Source organism: Stegostoma tigrinum, chromosome 13 (assembly GCF_030684315.1).
Source record: "Stegostoma tigrinum isolate sSteTig4 chromosome 13, sSteTig4.hap1, whole genome shotgun sequence".
Taxonomy (NCBI): domain Eukaryota; kingdom Metazoa; phylum Chordata; class Chondrichthyes; order Orectolobiformes; family Stegostomatidae; genus Stegostoma; species Stegostoma tigrinum.
Window position 1 is genome coordinate 23489469 of NC_081366.1, and position 22150 is coordinate 23511618.

The 22150-nt window shown below is 41.2% G+C and overlaps 1 protein-coding gene across 2 annotated transcripts in view; it reads left to right on the forward strand.

Annotated features, from left to right (window-relative positions):
* LOC125458249 (septin-8-A-like) overlaps positions 1-22150 on the forward strand; it is a 91356-nt gene that overhangs the window by 64854 nt on the left and 4352 nt on the right. The window contains exons 4-10 of one of the 2 annotated variants that reach the window (XM_048543357.2): positions 335-521; positions 6634-6795; positions 7343-7439; positions 7969-8137; positions 10151-10283; positions 13749-13939; positions 16188-16375. In XM_048543357.2, coding sequence (XP_048399314.1) covers positions 335-521; positions 6634-6795; positions 7343-7439; positions 7969-8137; positions 10151-10283; positions 13749-13939; positions 16188-16233 — 985 coding nt within the window. In that variant the 3' untranslated portion in view covers positions 16234-16375. Of the gene's footprint in view, positions 1-334; positions 522-6633; positions 6796-7342; positions 7440-7968; positions 8138-10150; positions 10284-13748; positions 13940-16187; positions 16376-22150 lie in introns of those variants that run through there. The other variant, XM_048543358.2, reaches the window with a different exon arrangement.

Consider the following 22150-nt stretch of genomic DNA (forward strand, 5'->3'; position numbering starts at 1 on the left):
AAATGAGAAGATAATACAAATTTTTTTTTTGTTATTAAGGATATCTACTGTTGTTTCGAGCTTAGCGTAAACAATATTGATTTACTGGAACATTAATTGCTAATATAATGGAATTATTACCTGAAATTACTAATATTGTAGTATTAACCATAAACCATGTAATAGTTATCTTTAGATGGTAAACAATGAATTGTCCGTAATGCAATTTTAAATATTTTAATGCAGATACTATGGACCAGAAATAATTACTTTAGAATCTGAACTCATGAGGTAGCTCAACTAGCTTTTTTGAGCAACAGCATTTCCATCAGCTCGTTATATTTTTATTTTTCAGCTATAAACCAATTGTTGACTACATTGATGCACAGTTTGAGAATTACCTTCAGGAGGAGTTGAAGATCAAGCGCTCACTGCATGATTTTCATGACACAAGAATTCATGTCTGCCTTTATTTCATTGCTCCCACTGGTCATTGTCTCAAATCGTTGGACTTAGTCACAATGAAGAAGCTGGACAGCAAGGTACCATCAATCAGTTATCCATAAGCCATGATTTTCTCTTTTCCCCTTGCAACATGTGCAATGGTGTTCAATGCACAGCAATCTGAGATTTTTCTTATAAATAGTGAGGGCTACAACATGTTTAATATAATAGAAATATTTTTTTTTCTTGGTTATGTGGATATCCTACAGCATTGTATGATTGGAAAATTTGCAGATGACAAAAATTGGCAAGGCAGTTACTAGTGAAGAGTACGGAAAGATATTGTTAGATTGGGTGAGTGGGTAGAAAAGTGGCAAATTGAATTCAATCTGGAGAAGTGCATGGTTTGCATCTGGAGAGGGCAAAAAATCCAAACAGCAAGGTATTCAGAAGGGTAGAGGAAGTGGAGACCTTAGGATGCATGCCCACAGATTCCTCAAGGGGTCAGGACAGGTACATAAAGTGATAAAGAAGGCAAATGTGATGCTTCCTTCATTGGACAAGGTATTGAATACGAAAGCATGGATGTAATGCTGGAACTATGTAAAACACTGATCAGGCCACAGTTGGAATTTTGTGAATAGCTCGTCACCACATTATTGGAAGGATGTAATAGAGAGACTGAGGTGATTCAGAAGGAGGTTGCCATAGCTTGACAATTGCAAGTTCAGGAAGTCCCTGATTTATGAATGCCTAACTTACAAACAGAATCGTATACAGGGATATAATTTTAAAGATCCAATATATCCATATTTCCTGTACTTAAAGACAGCTCCTTTATATCATCCTGCCTTGTGTGGTGTAAGTCAACTTGCATACGGAACCGAGGAACCTGTTCGCAACCCAGGGACCGCCCATAGGAGGAAATGATATAGAGGTGCCAGTGTTGGACTGAGGTGGACAAGGTCAGAGATTACACGACACCAGGTTATAGTCCAATGGGTTTATTTGAAAGCTTGTGTTTTCATTTAAACCCGTTGGACTATAACCTGGTGTCATGTGATTTCTGACCTTGTAGGAGCAAAGATTGGGTATACTAGGTTTGTTTTCCTCCGAACAGATGAGTTTGACGGGTGACTTAACCAAGGCATACAAAATAATGAGGGCTTGATAGAGTGGATGAGGTAAACCTATTTCCTGTAGCAGATAGGTCACTTAGCAGTGAGCACAGATGATTTGGACAAGGATTAGAAGGAACATAAAGAAAATGCTTTCATCCAGAGGGTGAAAGGTGTCTAATAATTGCATTCCAGTTTGGGGTTTGAGGTAAAAATCCTCAACCCATTTAAAAGGAACCTGTCTGTGTCAGAAGAGCTGTAACATACAAAGCTATGGATCAATGTGGTAAATGGGATTAGAATGGTTAGCTGGTTTGTTCAGCTGGCAGATACATGGGGGACTTGATGACCTCTCTTTGTACAGTAACGTTTCCAAGGTTCTGTCTCCAGCTGATAAACATGAAGACCATAGGTGGGCATAGATAACATAGTGTGGAGCTCGAGGAACACAGCAGGCCAGGTAGCATTTGAGGAGCAGGAAAGTTGATCCTTCGGGTCAGAAGAAGGGTCCCAGCCCCAAATGTCAACTTTCCTGCTCCTCTGATGCTGCCTGGCGTGCTGTAATCCTCCAGCTCCACACTGTGTTATCTCTGACTCCAGCATCTGCAGCTGTTATTATCTCCTGTAGGTGGGTATCATGTCTCGTGGTATCATGTTGTTTATTGCAAGTGTTGCTCCGTATTCTGTCCAGCCACTTTGGACCCCTTACAACCTGTCAGATGTAAATGCCTTGCTGTCTTAAATCATTGACTGCTGCACCAGCCAATGTTCATAAAGTTGTGATTGTCAAAAGAATCAAACATGACATAAGAAAACCCCCAGTCACTGAATTTAAAAAGTGTTAGGATTTCAAATACATTGCTGAGTGTGTAGTGGAAGTGGATTCATTTGTAACCTCAAAAGGAAAATTGGATCAACACATTTAAAAAATAAACTGAGTTACAGCAAAGAGACAAGTGTTACCAAAAACACTCTTACAGAGAGCAAGAAACAAACTCAATGGGTCAACAAGCTGCCTTCTCAGCAGCACCATTTGATTATGCTTTTATTCGACTGTGGGGTAATTGTTATACTGAATTTGTGCTTCAATTCTTCCCCACAACTTCTCCATCAAATTTAATTAAAACAACCGGTTATCTCACACATAAACAGTTTGGACATTAAAAGTTAATATTCCTGACATCCACTTTACCAACACCTTCCACCCCAACCTCAAGTTCACCTGGGCCATCTCCAACACATCCCTCACTTTCCTGCACCTCTCAGTCTCCATCTCAGGTGACCAGCTAGAAACTGATGTCCATTTCAAGCCCACCAACTCCCACAGCTCCTCCCACCCACCCTCCTGCAAAAATTCCATCCCCTATTCCCAATTCCTCCACCTCTACCGCATCTGCTCCCAGGATGAGGCATTCCACTCCTGCACATCTCAGATGTCCACGCTCTTCAAGGACTGCAACTTTCCCCCCGCAGTGGTCGAGAACGCCCTTGTCCGCGTCTCCTGCATTTCCCGCAACACCTCCCTCACACTTCGCCCTCACCACAACCACCCCCAGAGGATCCCCCTCGTTCTTATATACCACCCCACCAACCTCTGGATACAACTCATCATCCTCCAACACTTCCGCCATCTACAATTCGACCCCAACACCCAAGACATTTTTCCATCCCCACCCTTGTCTGCCTTCCGGAGAGACCACACTCTCCGTGACTCCCTTGTTCGCTCCACAATCCCCTCCAACCCCACCACACCTGGCACCTTCCCCTGCAACAGCAGGAAGTGCTACACTTGCCCCCACAACTCCTCCCTCACCCCCATCCCAGGCCTCAAGTTGACTTTCCATGTTAAGCAGATGTTTACCTGCACATCTGCCAATGTGGTATACTGTATCCACTGCACTCGGTGTGACTTCCTCTACATTGGGGAAACCAAGCGGAGGCTTGGGGACCGCTTTGCAGTACACCTCCGCTCGGTTCGCAATAAACAACTGCACCTCCCAGTTGCGAACCATTTTAACTCCCCCTCCCATTCCTCAGACAACGTGTCCATCGTGGGCCTCCTGCAGTGCCACAATGATGCCACCCAAAGTTTGCAAGAACAGCAACTCATATTCCGCTTGGGAACCCTGCAGCCCAATGGTATCAATGTGGACTTCACAAGCTTCAAAATCTCCCCTTCCCCCAACGCATCCCTAAACCAGCCCAGTTCGTCCCCTCCCCCCAATGCACCACACAGCCAGCCCAGCTCTTCCCCTCCACCCACTGCATCCCAAAACCAGCCCAGCCTGTCCCCCCCTCCCTAACCGGTTCTTCCTCTCATGCATCCCTTCCTCCCACCGCAAGCTGCACCTCCATTTCCTACCTACTAACCTCATCCCGCCTCCTTGACCTGTCCATCTTCCCTAGACTGACCTATCCCCTCCCTACCTCCCCACCTATACTCTCCTCTACACCTATCTTTTCTCTCCATCATCCGTCTGCCTCCTCCTCTCTCCCTATTTATTCCAGAACCCTCTCCCCATCCCCCTCTCTGATGAAGGGCCTAGGCCCGAAACGTCAGCTTTTGTGCTCCTGAGATGCTGCTTGGCCTGCTGTGTTCATCCAACTTCACACTTTGTTATCTTTCATTCTCCAGCATTTGCAGTTCCCATTATTCCTGACAGCTGACTGGTTTGGTTGCAGACAAATTCGCAGTCTGTACATTTGAGAGACATAGATCCATACTTTTGCTTTCTACTTAGACCTTTTTACTTTCACCTTCTCCTGTAAAAGATTTGTGTTTGTACAGTGTTGATTTTTTTGTTTTGTTTAAATTATGCTTTGTGGTGTTCATTTTGAAATTCACATTTATTGTTCATCCAAAAATTTTAAGAAGTTAATCCACCTGAAGTAATTGAGAAAGTCTGAATTTGGTGTGGGAGGGGAGACAATCGTGAAGTTTATGGGAAACACTCAAAGCTGAATTCTATTTATTATAAATCATGGCCCTGATCCTCTGAGTTTTCCCCTATATTTAGAATATTAATTTTAATATTGTTGTCCAATATGATGATATGTTCATGCCTGTGGCTTCAATATCTAAAAGCCAAATTTTTAAAAGCACCAGCACCTATTTCACTCGAAATTGTGACCTCCCAGCTTATTCATGGTTTCTTTTTGATTTGTTCCCCACCTGAAAAGAACAGTTACTGGTACTTCCAGATGTGAAACAGTGTTATACTGGCTTTGGACAATGCTCTTCAATTAAATTTGCTTGTTTTAGTTAAAGCAGTTATTGCAGTTTACACACATCTTTCTTAATTACAAATAGAACTGTGTTGGAGGTCAGTGTAAGTGAACCAAAGAATAGGAACATTGGAACATAGCATTGCAGGAGTAACTGATTGAAGCCCTCAAACCTGATGCAACATTCTAGATCATGGCTGATTTATCTACCTCAGTGCCATTTTTCTGCTTTCCTCAATACCCTTGGCATCATTAACGACTAGAAATCGCTCAGCCTCTACCTTGAACTTAATGACTGAACTTCCACAGCCCTCTGCATAGATAATTTCAAAGATACATATTTTCTGCATGAAGTCTTCCTTTAGTCCTAAATGGCTTGGGTTTTATTCTGAGACTGTGTCCTCTGATTGCAGACCCAACAATTCGGAGAAACCTCCTTTCTGCATTTATTCAGACTATCCCTTTAAGAATGTTATTGTTTCTCGAGATTACCCTTCAATCTCTTTGATTTAAGAGAACATGAGCCCAACCCCCTCAGTTTCCCCTCAAGATAGTCCCGCCATCCTAGGAATCAGTATGGTGAACTTCAGCTGTACTGTTTCTATGACAAATAAATCCTCCCTTAGATAAGGGGACCAAACTGCACACCATACTTGAGGTATGGTCTTCCAGATCCACAATGCAATTGAAGCAAAGCATCTTTGCTCCAGTGCTGTCACTCTGTTGTGGTTACAAACCATTCACCCTCCAAACCGCTTGCTGTATCTGCTTTCTAGCTTTCAATGACTTCTGACCTAGGATGTGGGTCCCTTTGTACACCAACATTTCCCATCTCTCACCATTTAAGAAATAATAAATCGAGGAACGATATAAACAGAACTAACAACTTTCCAGCTCTTTTTGGCAGCATGCTAATAATAGAATGTGTGGACAAGAATCCTTCACTTAACACCTTTGTCACTGTCTCTTACTGTGAAATCAGAGACCAACTCTTATGAGCTGGGCATTCCAAGCTACCATCTTCTCAACAAGGAGCAGTCATGGTGCAATGATTTGTGCATTTAAAATACATTGAATGATTTGAAGCTACCAGATCGATATTTTTAAGTTGAGATACTTGTTAGCTCTATTCCTACCAAAACACCCACCTTTCACCTCATCCCCACCCATCCCTGCAATGCTTTATCGCTTTTATTTCTGATAAATCACAGATAAGTAGATTTGCAAAATTGCACTTTAGTCAGTTTTGCAGGATAAAAGGACTTAATTTCTGAGATGTTATTCATTTTTGTTCAATTCACATTTTCTGTTTTGTGGCAGCTTATTTCTGCAGCTGCCTCTCTTCTGCACCTATATGTTATTTATAGTAAGAAATAATCTATCATTTTGGCTAATGATTTGTTTGTACCAAAGTGGCTGATCTTTTGAATGTAAGAAATTGTGTGAAGTTAATTTGATTTGGCAAATACTCCTAGTCAATGCTTTGTATCACAAGATTGAAAATACTGCGCTATTTCTAAAATTTTCATTGTAAAATATATTGGTATGTCCTAATAGGTTTGATTGTGAATGTTGACCCTACTATTTGTTTCACTACTTCAAGGATTGTATCAGGAACAGTAGATGCTGCTAAAACTTTTACAAATTCTGCAAATAAACCCTCTACATAAATGGAGCTGTGAACTATTATGAGCAACTGTTGGGACAGCAATGGTTGATGAAGACTCTATATTAAATCTGGGGATAATTGCAAAAGGGACATAAATTTTAATAACCATGTATGCCAGTCTCAAAGTTTATCCAGTTTTATCGTTTTGTGTGATGTTTGTCAATGCTACTTCACTAGATTTTCCTTTTACGACTTTAGGTAAATATAATCCCCATTGTAGCCAAAGCTGATACAATTTCCAAAAGTGAATTGCACAAATTTAAGATAAAGATAATGAGTGAGTTGGTCAGCAATGGTGTGCAGATTTACCAGTTTCCAACAGACGATGATGCAATGGCAGAGATCAACTCAGCAATGAATGTAAGTACCCGAACCTAGTAGGTAACATTTCATAGTTATCAAGTATCTGTTTTCTCTCATTTGCTGTTAGTGGGGTTTAGTATTGACTAGGCTAGTCTCAGTATGGTTTTGTATGGGAGCAGCACAGAATTTGGTGTGTCTCAGATCTAATTTGCAGTGTCACTCAGAAGTGCTACAATGACAGCTCTTTGAAATGGAAGTGTCACTCGTAAAATAGAAATTTTAAGCATACTCGAGTTGCAAAGCCGAGATGTTCCAGCAATATAGAGGCGCCTTCCAAACTCAGAGCTGCAAACATTGTTGCACAGCCATTTCCTTAAATAGCTCGGTGACATATTTGCAGCAACATAACTTTTTTAGATTAGTGTGAACTACACCTTGAGGTTCTGCAATAGTTCTGTTAAACTGCATCACCTGGCCCTTTGTAAGTTATTAAAGATGCATTTATGATCTGTTGAGGTACAATGGCAATTGAAGAAAAGACAGTTTTTTTGTTACATGTAGATCTGTTTTTACTCTTTTTCCCCCCCCCCCCCCACCCCCCCAGGCCCATCTTCCATTTGCAGTTGTTGGCAGTATGGAAGACGTGAAGGTGGGAAATAAACTGGTGAAAGCTCGACAGTATCCATGGGGTGTTGTTCAGGGTAGGTGAAGGTTTTGTGAAACCATAATAGCAACAATTTTCATAAAATGGTAGGTAATATGGATAAATGTCCACAGTATGTTTAACTACACTGTACCAACACTTTCACTGTATTTTGTAACAAAATACTCATGATAATAAATAAACTCGTAAGGGGACTAGCATGCTGCTGTATTTACTATTATTTGAGGTAGTTTCCTCCATATTAACATGATATAATCTTATTCATTTTGCAGGGACGTTTTTATGTTCATTTTTCTGCTTAATCTGTTGGAAGAAAATTAAATAAAAATAACGATTTTTTCTCAATTATTTAAAAATGTGTTATGTTGTAGTTAATGAAGGATGAAGTTCAAACGGATTTGAATTGCACATTTTCTGTTGTTCCATCCACTACAAGTTTAATATCATTATGGAAAATGACTTATTCCTTAACATTGTCTTTCCTTGATTAAATGCAAAAGGCAGCATTAATTTTAAAATAGTTACTCATCCATTACTTAAGTTAGAAATACTTATTCTTTTGACAGTTGAAAATGAAAATCATTGTGACTTTGTAAAGCTGCGGGAAATGCTGATCCGTGTTAATATGGAAGACCTCCGAGAGCAAACACACACACGTCACTATGAGTTATATCGGCGATGCAAGTTGGAGGAGATGGGGTTCAAAGATACCGACCCTGATAGCAAACCATTCAGGTTAAACATTTATCTGGATTTTCTGGTGTAAAATGTTGACTAAAGCAACCTCTTTTACGACTGGGGAATCAATGTTAATTATTGGTATTGTGGGAAATGCATTTTTATTGGATGGAAATGAAGGCCAACAGAAATTCTCTAACTCTTGCCAGGTCAAATAAATAGGAAATTAATGCAATGTAGAAAATCATAATTGTTATCTTTTCAATACAAAGTATATTTAATTTATATTCCCAAAATATGGATGGGCACTGTCAATCTATTTTGATTGTGAGGAAATATGATGTAAAGTCACTTTACTTTTGACTGGAAGGAAAAGAGAATTTATTACATGATCTGCCTGTAAAGCAATGTCATTTGGAGTTGTTATAACTACTAGGTCATGTTTTGTAACCATGCCCATCATTCAACTATGCTAATCCTTTACGCTAGTACACAAATATAATGTTTTTGTCTAGTGTCAAAAGCATCAAGAAACTGAGTATATAAAGCAATTCCCTGTTTTGGATTCTTTCGGAACATTGCTAGGATTCTTTGGTACTGAATTATCAGCATTCCTCCAGAGGTCATAGTGATGTTGCGATGTGATAGGAGTGAAGAAAGACATGTAGTGACTAGTAATATAAATCATTCCACAACATACAAATGAGCAATGGTGGTGCAAAGTTCCTGTCAAATATCGGTGATAATATAGGACCGGGGCATAATTTTAAGGTGATGGGAGAAAGTTTTATAAGGGACATAAGGAGCAACCTTTTTGTTCATGTGTGCAACGAACTGCCAGAGGAAGCGATGGATGCAGATCCAGATAAAACATTGAAAAGATGTTTGGATAAGTGCGTAAATAGAAAAGGTTTAGAGGGATATGGGCCAAACACAAGCAGCTGGGACTAGTTTAGTTTGGAAACGTGGTCGGCGTGGGCCAGTTGGACTGAACAATCTGTTTCCATGTTGCATGACTCTGACTATGACAAATGCACCTACTGAAATCTATCATGAATAAAATGAATATTAAATTTGCATAGCTGGTATGTACTGTAAGTTGTTTTGAGTTTTTTTTCAGAAATACTAAGATTATTGTCTTTCTGGCTACCAACTGAAGTTGAGAAGCAACACACCCCAATGATACTCCAGCACATGAATGCTGTAGCATGCTCCAGGCAGATTGGTGGAGATCATTTTCACCAGTCTCTGTGGTAATATGGTGGCTCCTCTGTAGGGAATGAAGGCGCCTCACCATGACGATCCTGTGCACCTCCCTGCTGTTGCTTTGAAAGAGATATGGAAGTAGGTCAACAGTCTCCTTTGGAGCTGCAGTTTTGTGTGTTGGCTAGAGGATGGGAAAACTAGCATTATTTGGTGGTCTAAGACTATGAAAAACCAACAAGTAACTGAAGGACTTGTTGGAAGCCTGACCCTTCCTTGCCTTATGTCACATGATAAATATTGTAATTGAACCAACCAAACCAAAGTATACAGCAGTGTCTTTTCTCACTGTCTGTTTTCTTAGCTATAAAATAGGCAGCCACCTAGAAATTTAACTAGGATGCAGAAACTGTTAAAGGGTAGCAGACTGGTTTAACACATGATCCATTCTGTAGGATCAATATTTAAATCCAGTCCAAGAATATTGTAGGTAAATCTCCTTTCCTTCTGACTGTGAGGGTTCGCCATGTTTAGATGGGATTAGAAGCTTAACAGTCTTGCTGGAATCTTTGTTAATCTATAAATTAGGACAAAATGGAAATTTCTTTCATGTAGGTCACAAGCAGATGAGTCGGTTAAAGGGAAATTTTATGATTGAATAAGATTGTGTCCTTTTCAGGTTAAGGTGCACTAACGTGCTATTGTGATAAATATCCAGCAAGTAAAAGAAGAAGCAGGAACCATTCTGTCAATCAGAAAGGTTTATTCACAATACTCAGCAGAAAATAAAACCTCCTAGATTCACATCTGTTAAACTGCTCCATAATTTAACATCCATAATTCTGAATGTATTGCTCTGGGTTTAAGCCTGCAGGAAACATATGAGGCTAAGAGAAACGAATTCATGAGTGAGCTGCAGAAAAAAGAGGAGGAGATGAGGCAAACGTTTGTCACAAGAGTTAAAGAGACTGAGACAGACCTGAAAGAGAAAGAGAAGGAGGTAAGCCTACACCTTAGAAAGGGGAAATTAGTTACATTCTTGTAACTGTTTATTTTGCTGAATTATAAATTTTATTTGTTGGTTTTCTATTGATATTCCAGACTGTACATAACAGAAAGAATAAAATTGCCCGGCCTTGCATTATATCAGCAATATGGAACTTGTATTGGAATCTTGGGTCTCGAGTTCCCTAGTCTGCCATTTAAAACAAGTGAAGATATGTTTTAAAAAGTAAACTTCATACCTTTTATGTGAATATTAAACATTAGATCTCGCTGTTGAAACTGGGGTTTTTCATAGAAATGTTCAACACTTCTGTCAGTTTCTCTAACGTTGGAAATGGCGTGAATTATGCCATCACCAGCAAAGCGGTGCTTGCTGCTGACCATGAAGCTGCCCACCGAGATCTAGTGAACTTTGTGGTCGGAATTCCAATTTTTCCTGAAGTTAATTTAAATGTGGGGCCAAGCCAGGGGTGTGGGGGTGGAGGATTTCCAGGCATCCCACAACAGTGATATCATTCAGTGGGGCAAGTAACGAACTTCGCATTGAAGTATTTTCACAAACAGTAAACCAGGGAGTGAAATGCACTGATTGTCCTTCATTTGTGTAGATTTTGCAGAGTGAAATTAGGATTGGGGCCAATGTTATGGTATTTCAACGCCTAACACCTGGAACAAAATATATTTTAAAAACTGGAATTTTACATCATAAAATTTCATGTTAGACAAATATAAAGTTAGTTTCCTGTGCAGAAAGGTTCTTCAACATTGAGCATGAGTTTGGTATGTTGTTTAAAAAGTTAGCTAAAGAGTAATACAAACATACAGCACAGAAACAGCCTCTTCTGTCCAACTCATCCATGCCGACTAGACATCCCAAATTAAGCTAGTCCCATTTGCCAGCATTTGGCCCATATCCCTCTAAACCCTACTTATTCAAGTATCCATCCAGATGCCTTTTTAAATGTTGTAATTGTACCAACCTCCACCACTCTCTCTGGCAGGCTCATTCCATACACACACCACCCTCTGTGTGAAAAAGCTGCCCCTTAGGTCCCTTTTAAAACTTCCCCTCTCACCTTAAACCTATTCCCTCCTAGTTTTGAACTCCTCTACCCTGGGGAAAAGACCTTGACTATTCACCCTATCCATGTTCCCATGATTTTCTAAACTTCAATGAGGCCACCCCTCAGCCATATGCTTCAGAGAAAATAGCCCCAGCCTCTTCCGCCTCTCCCTATTGTTCAAACCCTCCAACCCTGGCAACATCCTTGTAAATCCTCTGAAGCCTTTTAAGTTTCACAACATCTTTCCTTAAAACTGGGATTGCATTTCATTAACAAAACATCTCTTTTGGGGTGGGGGGGTGTTCCTATAACAATATTAAAGCTTAAAAGGAAATTTTGCATCAGTTCATTGTTTTCTAAGAATTGTTCACCCTGAGATAACATGCCCTAGGAATCAGAAAAAATCAGAGTGACTTCTAGATTTCAGTGTTCAGCTACACATAGAACATTGAACATTACAGCACAGTACAGGCCCTTCGGCCCTCGATGTTGTGCCGACCTGTCATACCGATCTCAAGCCCATCTAACCTACACTATTCCATGTGCGTCCATATGCTTATCCAATGACGCCTTAAATGTACCCAAAGTTGGCGAATCTACTACTGTTGCAGGCAAAGCGTTCCATTCCCTTACTACTCTCTGAGTAAAGAAACTACCTCTGACATCTGTCCTATATCTTTCACCCCTCAATTTAAAGCTATGCCCTCTCGTGCTTGCTGTCACCATCCTAGGAAAATGGCTTTCCCTATCCACCCTATCTAACCCTCTGATTATTTTATATGTTTCAATTAAGTCACCTCTCAACCTATCCTCGTAAGACCTTCCTTCCATACCAGGCAACATCCTAGTAAATCTCCTCTGCACCCTCTCCAAAGCTTCCACATCCTCCTTATAATGCAGTGACCAGAACTGTACACAATACTCCAGAGCAGCCGCACCAGAGTTTTATACAGCTTCACCATAACCTCTTGGTTCCGATGTGCAGATGCCAGAGGTTTCTGTCATTGCAACTGCAAAATCTGAAGAAAATAACATCTAGAATTTAATAAATAATATATACATAATAGTACATGTACATGTTCTGAGCAAGGGCCACTGGACTCAAAACATTAACTCTGACTTTTGATTTACAGATGCTGCCAGACCTGCTGAGCTTTTCCAGCAACTTTAGTTTTGGCCTAGAATTCAATGTTTAGATAGTGTTTTTGCACCACCTGTGCATAGAAGAGAAATGGTGTAAAAACAAACCTGTGTAACATGAGGCATTAGCCAATCTAGCCCGATGTTAAGGAAGTTGACATGACGACAATTCTAACATGTTTTGGATGTGAGTTTGCTCGCTGAGCTGGAAGGCTAGTTTTCAGATGTTTCGTCACCATTCTAGGTAACATCATCAGTGAGCCTCCGACGAAGCGCTGGTGTTATGTCCCGCTTTCTATTTATCTGGTTAGGTTTCCTTGGGTTGGTGATGTCATTTCCTGTTCTTTTTCTCAGGGGATGGTAGATTGGCTCCAAATCAATGTGTTTGTTGATGGAGTTCCGGTTGGAATGCCATGCTTCTAGGAATTCTCGTGCATGTCTCTGTTTGGCTTGTCCTAGGGTGGATGTGTTGTCCCAATCAAAGTGGTGTCCTTCCTTATCTGTATGTAAGGATACGAGTGATAGTGGGTCATGTCAAGGACACCACTTTGATTGGGACAACACATCCACCCTAGGACAAGCCAAACAGAGACATGCACGAGAATTCCTAGAAGCATGGCATTCCAACCGGAACTCCATCAACAAACACATTGGCTCCAAATCAATGTGTTTGTTGATGGAGTTCCAGTTGGAATGCCATGCTTCTAGGAATTCTCGTGCATGTCTCTGTTTGGCTTGTCCTAGGGTGGATGTGTTGTCCCAATCAAAGTGGTGTCCTTGACATGACCCACTATCACTCGTATCCTTACATACAGATAAGGCAGGACACCACTTTGATTGGGACAACACATCCATCCTAGGACAAGCCAAACAGAGACATGCACGAGAATTCCTAGAAGCATGGCATTCCAACCGGAACTCCATCAACAAACACATTGATTTGGAGCCAATCTACCATCCCCTGAGAAAAAGAACAGGAAATGACATCACCAACCCAAGGAAACCTAACCAGATAAATAGAAAGCGGGACATAACACCAGCGCTTCGTCGGAGGCTCACTGATGATGTTACCTAGAATGGTGACGAAACATCTGAAAACTAGCCTTCCAGCTCAGCGAGCAAACTCACATCCAGAACCTCAACCTGAGCTACAAATCTTCTCAAAACTCGCTCTAACATGTTTCTTAAAAGAAATAAATTCTCTCTACTGGATGCTGAAATGTTGCTTGCATTTCTCCTCTGGCTGTGTGTTACAGCTGCACGATCAGTTTGATCAACTGAAGAAGTCACACCAGGAAGAGAAGAAAAAGTTAGAGGAAAAGCGAAGAGAACTGGAAGAAGAAATTAATGCATTTAACCGGAGGAGGGTGGCGGCACAGACACTGCAGGGGCAGTTTTGCCAGGCTACAGGACAACAGCCAGTCAAGAAAGACAAAGATAGAAAAAAGTAAGCTGGTTTAACTAGCTTCCTATAGTTAAGTACATAAAATGTAAATTTTCTTCAAAATATCTATTTCGTGAAAACGCTTTAATGACTCGGGCTTGTTCTCCCTGCGTTATGCATAAGTGCATATATACGTAATCCTACTCTGTCACTCATATGTTGAATAATATGCTAGAGAGCATGCTCTTGTGCATTAGAGCACCAACAGGAATAAATGTGTTGTTTTCCTAATTTGAGTTAGCCAATTGCCCCACTCCTCATCCAATCCTTGAATCTTTCCTGTTTCCGACAGTGTCACCTTAACCGAGCAGAAATAGCTGGGACACCTTCAAGTACTGTATAAACTTGAAGCTCTCTATTCCATTGAGATATATAAACTTAGGCATGGTATCATTACAGTGCATGTAAATAACAAAGCAAAAAATTGTATATGATTTTCAGGGTGATGGTTGGAACACAGTTATGATGAGGATACTTAGTTGTTTCAGTTAATTGAAAGGCTAAGTTGCCTTCTGCTTAGAGCCATTGCTTTCTCTGTGCCTATAAATTTGGCCTTTAGCAAGTTCTAGCTAGAGTATTATATGTGCTGGAACAAAAACTTAAGAGTTTATGTTGATCTATACAATTCATTTTATGCAACTATAACTCTTTTGCGTCTGTGATGTGGGCATTCTACGCATCTATGTGTTTAGGAGAATTTTCAGAAATCTCTCACCTAGCCTAGGCTAAGATAATGTTACCATCTTCCTTGTACAGTAGTTTTAAATTTGAATATTTATAAACATATATCTGTATTTGTGTGTATGTAGAAATATTTCTATTGTACAAATCAGTTGGAACTAAAAGGATCATTTGCAGGTATCCAAAAGAAGACTAGTTTAGTTAAGCCTATGTCAACATCATAATACAGTTTGAGTTACCTACTGGTCCTGCAGATTTCCGCATAAGGTAAAGCTGCTGAATTCCCAGAGGATTATTGGACTGCTGTCTGATTATAGATTAAGGATAATTATGGTCAGTTTAACCTGAGGGTCACCTCAGGTGAGATTGAGAGGCATGGTATCCATTGTATCCTCAGCCAGTGCAGGAAATGAACCCACACTGTTGGCGTCACTCTGCATCGCAAACCAGCAATCCAGATAACTAAACTAATCATAAAAGTAGGAAAGGAATATACATCTAGGAATCAGTGATTCACACATTTATCAGAAGGTGCTATACTGCTACTGATTTATGAAGTTGGTTGAAACCATTGATTCTCAACATACTTTTAGTTATAAGTAAATACATCCTCATTTCTTTATTTTGCTGTTGTTTCTAATTAAGTTAATATTAGGTGAAACACTTTTGTTTTAGTCAGGACAAACTAAACTCCCATTTGGGATTTTAATCAGTGGATTGGCTTGCCTTGTGGCCAGAGAGTTTGTGTAGTTTTACAATTAAATAAATGTTCCCTTCTTCAGCAAGAATTCATTGCAAAGAAGAAGTAATCTGAATTTATCTTCACTGATTTGGTTTGATACTATGGCACATAGACGAAGGTTTTTGTCTGATTTTATGTTGAAACATGGATCTCAGCTGAGATCCATCTATTGGAGAAGAAGGAAAGTACATAGCTTGAAGGAAGAGCAGCTTGGTTTGCAGAGCTTTATTATTTGCTGTCTTTTTCCAATATGGTGAAGGTATGGAGAGTCAGTCAGTCACCCATATTAGCAACAAAAGTGTATGTGACAAAGGCTGGGCCCGAAGAGTAAATAGCCAGAGACTTTTCCCCAGGGCAGGATCTGTCACGAGGGGTCATAGTTTGAAGGTGTTGGGAAGAAGGTATAGAGGAGACGTCAGAGGGAGGTTCTTCACCCAGAGAGTTGTGAGCGCATGGAATAGTTTACCAGTGGTAGTTGTGGAAGCGGAGCCATTAGTGACATTTAAGCGACTACTGGACATGCACATGGACAGCAATGAATTGAGGGGAATGTAGGTTAGGTTATTTTATTTTTGGATTAGGATTATTCCACGGCACAACATCATGGGCCAAAGGGCCTGTACTGCGCTGTATTGTTCTATTAGCCTGTTCTATTAGATCCAGTTACCTATAAAGAGTAAGTTGTTACTTTGTTTGTAGATTGGGGGGAAAACAATTCAGAATGTACAACTCTTTCCACTCAATAGTTTAATTTATGAAAGAGAAAGTAGTTTAAAAGTGGATGGTTACCAGGCAACAAGGCCAATACATATTTATTTGTGTTGACAGAATGTGGGGATTGCTGACCATGCCACCATTTATTGCCCATTCCTAATTGACCTTGAGAAAGCGACGATGAACCTTTTTGAACAGCTACTATTGATCTAATTTGGCACATCCACAATGCTGGTAGGGGAGGAATTCCAGAATTTTTGAGTCAGCACCTCTGAAGGATCAGCAGGTTAGCTTCAAATCAGAATAGTGTGGGGTTTGGAAAGGAACTTGCCTCAGATGACAACGAGAGGAAAATGTTCCTTCATTTTGGTGTAGGTGCAGAATTTGGCCATTTGGCCCAAGAAGTTGGCTGCATCATTTGATCATGGCTAAAATGTTTCTCAACCCTATTCTTCTGCCTTCTCCTTGTAATACTAGATTTCCTTTCTAATCAAGAACTTATCTATCTCTGTCTGAAATACACTCAATGACTTGGTCTCCACAGCTTTTTGCAGCAATAAGCTCTCAAGTTCACCACCCTCTAGTGGAAGAAATTCCTCCTCATCTCATTCTAAAGGGTCATACCTTCACTCTTAGGCTGTGCCGTCTGGTCCTAGTCTCTCCCACTTGTGGAAATATATTCTCACTCTAAGCAGGCTATTCTGTACATTTCAATCACATTCAATCTTATCCTTCTAAACTTGATCAAGTACAGACCAAGAGCCCTCAACCACACCTTATATGACAGGCCATTTATCTTCCCAATCATTCTTGTAAATCTCTAAGGCCAGCACGTCCTTCCTTGGATATGGGCCCCAAAACTGATCACAATATTCCAAACGTGTGACCAGAGCCTTACGTAGCCTCAGTATTTTTCCATAGCCACTTGTATTCTAGTATCCTCAAAATGAATGCTAACATTGTATTTGCCATTCTAACTATGACGTGAACCTGCATGTTTACCTTAGGATTTCTAGTTCAGGATTCGCTTAAGTCCCCTTTGCCCTGCAGATTTCCAAAACATTTCCCTGTTTTTTCCATGTAGCATTCTATCTGCCAGTTCTTCACTCACTCTCCTAGCCTGTCAAAGTCCTTCCTCAAAATTATCTGTCACTCCACCTATCTAATGTGCCATCTGCAACTGAGCAACGATGCCTTCAGTTCCTTCAACCAGAGCGTTAATGTATAATGTGAAGAATCGTTCTGCTCCAACATTGCCTCTTACGGAACACCACTTGTCACCAGCTGCCATCCACTCTTACACCTACTCTCTGCCTACTGCCAGTAAGCCAGTCCTTTATCCTTGCCCGTTCCTTGGCCCCAACACCATGGGCTCTTATTTAGCAGCCTCTTGTACAGCAGCTTGTCAAAGGTCTTCAGGAAGTCTAAATATAGCACATCCACTAGCTCTCCTTTGTCTCACTTGCTTGTTACCTCCTCAAAGAATTTGATCAGACTTGTCAGGCATGATCTCCCCTTGATGAAGCTGTGCTGATTCACCCCTATTTTACCATCCTTCCCAAGTACTGTGCAGCTCATCCATGATCATGGGCTCTAAAATCTGAATAATGATTGAGGTCAGGCCAACTGGCAAATGATTTCCTAACTTGTTCCTTCCTTTTAAATAAGGGTGTTCCATTATTTCTTTTCCAGTCCTCCCTGACTCCAGCGATTCCTGAAAGACCACTACTAACGTCTCCCCAATCTCCTTCACTATCTTCTTTACAAGTCTGGGATGTAGCCCATCTGGTCCAGGTGGCTTATCCACCTTCGGCCCTTTTGTGCCTTTTCCAGCACCTTCTCCCAAAATGATGGCCACTACACTCTCCTCTGCTCCTTAACTCTCATCTGGTTCTGTGATACGCTTGGTGTCTTTCTCCATGAAGACTGCTGCAAGACTACTCAGTTCCTCTGCCATTTCTTTGTTCCCATTACTGCTACTCTAGCCTCATTTTTCAGTGGTCCAATGTACACTCTTTTCATTCTCTTAACTTTTACAAGTCTAAAAATACTCTTGCAATATTTTGATCATCAGCTAGCTTCCTATCCTACTTCATCCTTTCACCTCTCATTGCTGTTTTTTTAGTTGTCCTCTGGTTTTTAAAGGCTTCCTCATCTTACAGAATCTTAGTCATACAGCATGGAAACAGACCCTTCAGCCCCAACTTGTTCAATGCTGATCAGACGTCCCAATCTGATTTAGTCCCATTGCCAGCATTTAGACCATATCACTCTAAATTTCCCTTTTCTTTATACCCATCCAGATGCCTTCTAAATGTTGTAATTGTACCCTCCTCGAGTACTTCCACAGCTCGTTCCATACTCTCACCACCTTCTGCATTGAAAATGCTACCCCTCAGGTCCTTCATCTCACACCTTAAACCTATGTCCTCTAGTTTTGGACTCCCTCACCCTAGGGAAAAGGCCTTGGCTATTCACCCTATCTGTGCCCATCATGATTTTAGAAACCTCAATAAAATCATCCCTCAGCCTCCAACGCTCCAGGAAGAAAAAGCACAGCCTACTTCAAAGCTACATTGACTCTCCCTAATCAGTCCTTGCCTTTCCAAATGTGTGTAAGCCCTGTTCCTCGGAATGTCCTCCAACAATTTACCCACTGCTGACATCGGGCTCACCAGTCTGTAAATTCTCTGGCTTTTCCTTGCAGCCTTACTTAAATAATGGCAACACATTAGCCAACCTCCAGTCTTCCAACACCTCATCCGTGTCTGTTAATGACACAATACCTGAGCAAGGGGCCCAGCAATCGTTACCCTAGCTTCCCACAAAGCCCTGGGAAACACTTGATCGGGTTCTGGCTTCCTGCTGATCTTCACCACATTTGTATACTTTTTATTTTGCTTTTATATTGTCCCTGACCTCTTCTGTCATCTATTGTTGCCTCTCCCCCCGCCCCCCCCCCCCCCCCCCCCCTCATTTTGGCTCTTCCTTGGAATGTAATTTTGCTGTGCCTTCCAAATTGTCTCATTTAAAATCTCCTGCCATTGCTGCTCCACCATCTTCCCTGCTAGGATCCTCTTCCGATCAATTCTGGCCAGGTCCTCCTTCATGACTTCATAGTTACTTTTACTCAATTGTAATTTGACCTGATTCCAGTTTTTATTCTCTCAAACTGCATGAGGAATTCTATCACCTAGGGGCTCCTTCACTGTAAGCTCACTAATCGAGTGTACCTGATTGTACATCGCCAAATCTGGATTTGCCTGCTCCTTTAGTGAACTCTACCACAGGCTGCTCCGAAAGAAAATCTCGTCGACATCCCGCAAATTTCTTTTCTTGGGATCAGCCTGATTTTCCAAGTCCACCTGCATTTTGAAGTTCTACATGATTGTTCCCCTTTTCAACTGAATTGCTACTGAATTGGGTGGCACAGTGGCTCAGTGGTTAGCACTGCAGACTCACAGCGCCAGGGACCCGTTTCGATTCCAGACTCGGGTGACTGTCTGTGTGGAGTTTGCACAATCTCCCCGTGTCTGCGTGGGTTTCCTCCCACAGTCCAAAGATGTGCAGGCTAGGTGGACCGGCCAGGCTAAATTGCCCATAGTGTTCAAGGGTGTGTGCGTTATAGGGGGATGGCTCTGGGTGGGATGCTTCAAGCGGCAGTGTGGACTTGTTGGGCCAAAGGGCCTGTTTCCACACTGTCGGGAATCTAATCTAATCTAAAAATGCTTTGCCTTTTATGCCACAACATTGTTTGCCTGCTGTAACTGTTTCAGGATGCAAAGTTTTTCAGTGATCTATCACCTTGATGCTACTCAATTTGTTTTACTGCATCAACATTTTCTGAAATAGAATATTGTTTTGTTATCTAAAGTGAATTCAAAATGGATATTATCCGAATGAACTGCTTGTGTAAAAGTGAGGTTTTTGTTTACAGTTACCTTCTGTGAATGCCACCTCCACACACTAAGTCCTGGTTTTTAGATAGTATAAATAGAAAGCACTGGAAATGCTCATGAGACTAGTTCTGGTAGTGGACTATTAACATGAAACATTGGGCTGGAATGAGTTTTCTTCATTGGCTGGAGAGCTGCTGTGGTGCCCCATGAGCTCCATGGCTGAGGCCTGTGGAATTGTGTATTTTAGGCACTTTGGGTCCTCTCTATGATATCCTTTGGAGTAGATATTCCATTGACTGGCAGCTCCAAGTGAATCAGAACCTGGCAACTGCTCACTGCTACCGTTGCCAGTGGGAAAGGTGACTGCCGGCCGTAGCACACCCACCAGCGACCCAGGGATGTCTCTCAGTACACGTAGACCAAATGTGAGTGTAGCAGGATGGGGATCACATGAGACATGGGGCAACAGTGACGTTCAAAGACCATTTCCCCTCGATGTTGCTGAGCCCTTCAATTGGTAACCTGTAAATTAGGAACCCACCCTATTAACCCCAGGAGGTTGTTGGCCAACTCAATAGGGTTTGTTGGAAGGTATAGCCTTTCTCCCCACGTTAGATCTCTGAGACACCAGTTATCTCCGGAGGTTGTGGATGTTAAAACGTTCATTGATAAGCCTAATTAACACCTCGGCAGCAGCAACAGAAGATTCGATGCCACCCCCTTCAACTCCCCTTCCACTTAAGTTTGGGACATGCTCCTGCCAATGGGAGATTGGCGTAAAGCCTGCCCCACAATTAAAGAGCCCAGCTGAGACATGTTGCATTAAGTCCCTACCCATTAAACTCGGTTGCTGTCTCCATTGATCATATCTGACCTACTGAATAGTTCCTACATTTTCAGTTTATATCTCACATTTTCACCATCTGTGGTATTCTCCCTTTTTGGTGTAAGTTTCTCAAACTGTACACTCCAAATTTATATCAAAACTAATTACAGGGTCAATCCATTTCATGTATTTGTCACCAAGTGTTGGTTTGCTAATTTCGTCGTCAACTTGGATCAAATGGGAGCACTCACCTCAGAGTTATCTGGGTATATTTTCATTTTCTACTTTTTACTTTCCCAATCTTCTGTCCCCTGTTTTATTTGTCTCAATCTCCTTTTTGCTTCATCCTCTATACATTTGCCTATTTACTCTGTCGAATATGCTTTCACTTCCACCCCCCCCCCACCTCCAGTTCCTTTTCCTCTCTTTAGTTTCCCCGGTTTCCTTGCTGCTTTTCAGACTACCTCCACAACAACTTGCCCTAATTGTGTTATATGCTTTAGTAAAATACCCCAAGGCACTAGAGTGTTATAAAGCAACATTAATCACCAAACTCCATTAGACATATTAAGGCAAACAGCCAAAAGCTTGCTCTAAAGGGTAGGTTTCAAAAAGTAACCCAAGTGGAGGAGTTTGGAGACAGAATTCCAAAGATCATAGACTGGGGAGCTGAAGGTGTAGTTGTCAAAATGTTGCAATTAAAATCAATGCGCTTAAGAAGTTAGAATTATATTGATTGCTGATATCTGAAAGTTGACAACTAAAGGGTTGAGAGCACGGAGAGACTTTTAAAAACCAAGATGAGAATTCTAAAATTAAGGGTTTTCCAGGAGCCATTGTAGATCTCCAAGTTCAGAAGTGATGGGTGAATGGAGCTTAGGAAGAGTAGGGATGTGTGCAGCAGACATTTGGATGATCTCAAGTTTATAGAGGGCAGAATGCAAGAGGCTGGCCAAGGGTGCATTGGAATAATTTGGTCTGGAGGTAAGAAAGCTTGGATGAGAGTTTCAGCAACAGGAAAGCAGAGGCAGGGATGGTGTTGGGTGTTATTGTGTCATTAGAAATAGGAGGGATTTTTTGTACTGATGTTAATAAATGGTTGGAAATTCATCCTGAGGGCAAATATGACACCAAGATTTGAGTGATCTGGTTTTGAATCGGAGAGTTGCCAGGGAGAATGGAATCAGTAGTTAGAGAATAGAGTTTAACGTGGGCTCAGAAGGCAATAGGCTTCGGTATTTCCAGTATTTAATTGAGGCAATTTCTGCTGAATGTCAGATAACCACCTCCCATTCTCCAATGCTGAGTACTTGAAAAATCATTGCAATAATATTCAACAGAGCATTTATTAT